Source organism: Pygoscelis adeliae, unplaced genomic scaffold (genome assembly GCF_000699105.1).
Source record: "Pygoscelis adeliae isolate BGI_AS28 unplaced genomic scaffold, ASM69910v1 Scaffold1123, whole genome shotgun sequence".
Classification (NCBI taxonomy): domain Eukaryota; kingdom Metazoa; phylum Chordata; class Aves; order Sphenisciformes; family Spheniscidae; genus Pygoscelis; species Pygoscelis adeliae.
Window position 1 is genome coordinate 4888 of NW_008824507.1, and position 1585 is coordinate 6472.

At 54.1% G+C, this 1585-nt stretch overlaps 1 protein-coding gene across 1 annotated transcript in view; it reads left to right on the forward strand.

Annotated features, from left to right (window-relative positions):
- Positions 1–1583, forward strand: part of LOC103914837 (choline transporter-like protein 2) — a gene marked incomplete at its 3' end in the record, with an annotated part of 5430 nt that extends 3847 nt beyond the window's left edge. The window contains exons 10-13 of the mRNA XM_009321550.1: positions 169–273; positions 480–568; positions 967–1051; positions 1537–1583. Coding sequence (XP_009319825.1) covers positions 169–273; positions 480–568; positions 967–1051; positions 1537–1583 — 326 coding nt within the window. The remainder of the gene's footprint in view (positions 1–168; positions 274–479; positions 569–966; positions 1052–1536) is intronic.
- Between the last annotated feature and the right edge of the window lie 2 nt (positions 1584–1585).

Consider the following 1585-nt stretch of genomic DNA (forward strand, 5'->3'; position numbering starts at 1 on the left):
CTCTCGACAGCAGACTCGGTTATTTCCAAGTCCTTCTCGCTGCCAAAGATCAACCTTGATCTGCCTGCCTTGTTTTCAGGCTTTCACGGCGTTTTTGTGCCACGTTCGCAAGGCGTGTGCACGTTGGCCGCCTCCTCCCGCACCTCCTTCTGAATTCGGGGTGGGGAGCGGATGCGGATGCTCATCTCTCTCTTGTTTCCAGGGTGGCCGTTTTAGATAAAGTCACGGATTTCCTTTTCTTCCTCGGAAAACTCCTCATCGTGGGAAGCGTCGGTAAGTGCTGGGGACTGGAAGTTTCTCCTCGGGGTGTACGGCTGCTGTAGGCTTTCGGAGCCGGTTACGGCTTCCCAAAACCTTCCTCTCTTCACTCCTCCCATGAAACCGTTCCTTTCCATCCCGTTTGACATCTTCCCTGCATCCATTTGCTGCCTTTCTTCTGCCCTGCATCCCACAGCAATTTCCATCGTTTGCTTTTCCAGGAATCCTTGCCTTCTTTTTCTTCACCCAGCGGATAAAGCTGGTCCAAGACACAGCGCCGCCTCTGAATTACTACTGGGTCCCTATTCTGGTGAGCCGCTTTCTCGTCTTTTCGGTGAATTTAGAAGTGATGGAAGGAGAACCTTAACACAAATGCCTTAAAAACACCCCTCCGCTCACGGCTTCTGAAGGACCTTCTTTGTTGAAGGTGTTTTCTCCGTCCCCGTCGAAATAAGCCCTTTGTTTCAGCCAGCCGCGAAGAGGCGTCTCGCCCTTCCTGTGCTGCCCAGATTGGCCTCCATCCACCGTCGTCGCTGAGGCCTTTTGTCCTGAATCGGGCTGGTCTGAACAGTCCTGCCCTGTTCGCTTCTCCTCCTTTCCCTGGGGAATTTGGGATTCAGCAGGTTCCCTCCTCCCGGCCGAGGGACCGGGGCTTTGCGCTCTTTGCAGATGCCAGGTCACGGCGTGACGGCACAATTTCTCTTTCAGACGGTGATCGTGGGCTCCTACCTCATCGCCCACGGGTTCTTCAGCGTGTACGGCATGTGCGTGGACACCCTCTTCCTCTGCTTCTGTAAGTGTCTGCCTTGGAGGGTCCGTCTCCCGCTGGGCAGGAGTTTGTGGTAGCAAAACCTCCCTCCCTCTGGCTGAACCCCCGAGTCGTCCAGATTTGGGGTTGGCTCCAAATTCCCGTGGCCTCTCTGTGTGGTTTTCTCCCACTTTTCCCTTTACCAACTCCTACCTGCGTTCTGACCAGCACCTGCTTTCCCCCTGCCTGCTAGCAGCGGAAACCCACAGCCTGTCCTTGGGTCTCCTGCGGTCTCTCTTGGTCTCTCTGTTTTGGTGCTTTGGTCTTGGTGGAATCTAACTGCAACTAACTTCAATTTTCCTTTTTTTTTTTTCTCTTTCTTTTTTTTCTTCTTTTTTTCTCCCCCCTCTCCCCCTCGTGTCTCTCTTCACATGTTCTCCGCCCTTCATCTCTGCCCTGCCTCTCCCCGGCTCTTCCGCTATTTTTCACTCTTCCCCATCACGGCCGCTTCTTCCTGGGGTTGCGAAAAGGTGAAGATCTGGAGAGGAACGATGGATCTCCCGAGCGGCCTTACTACAC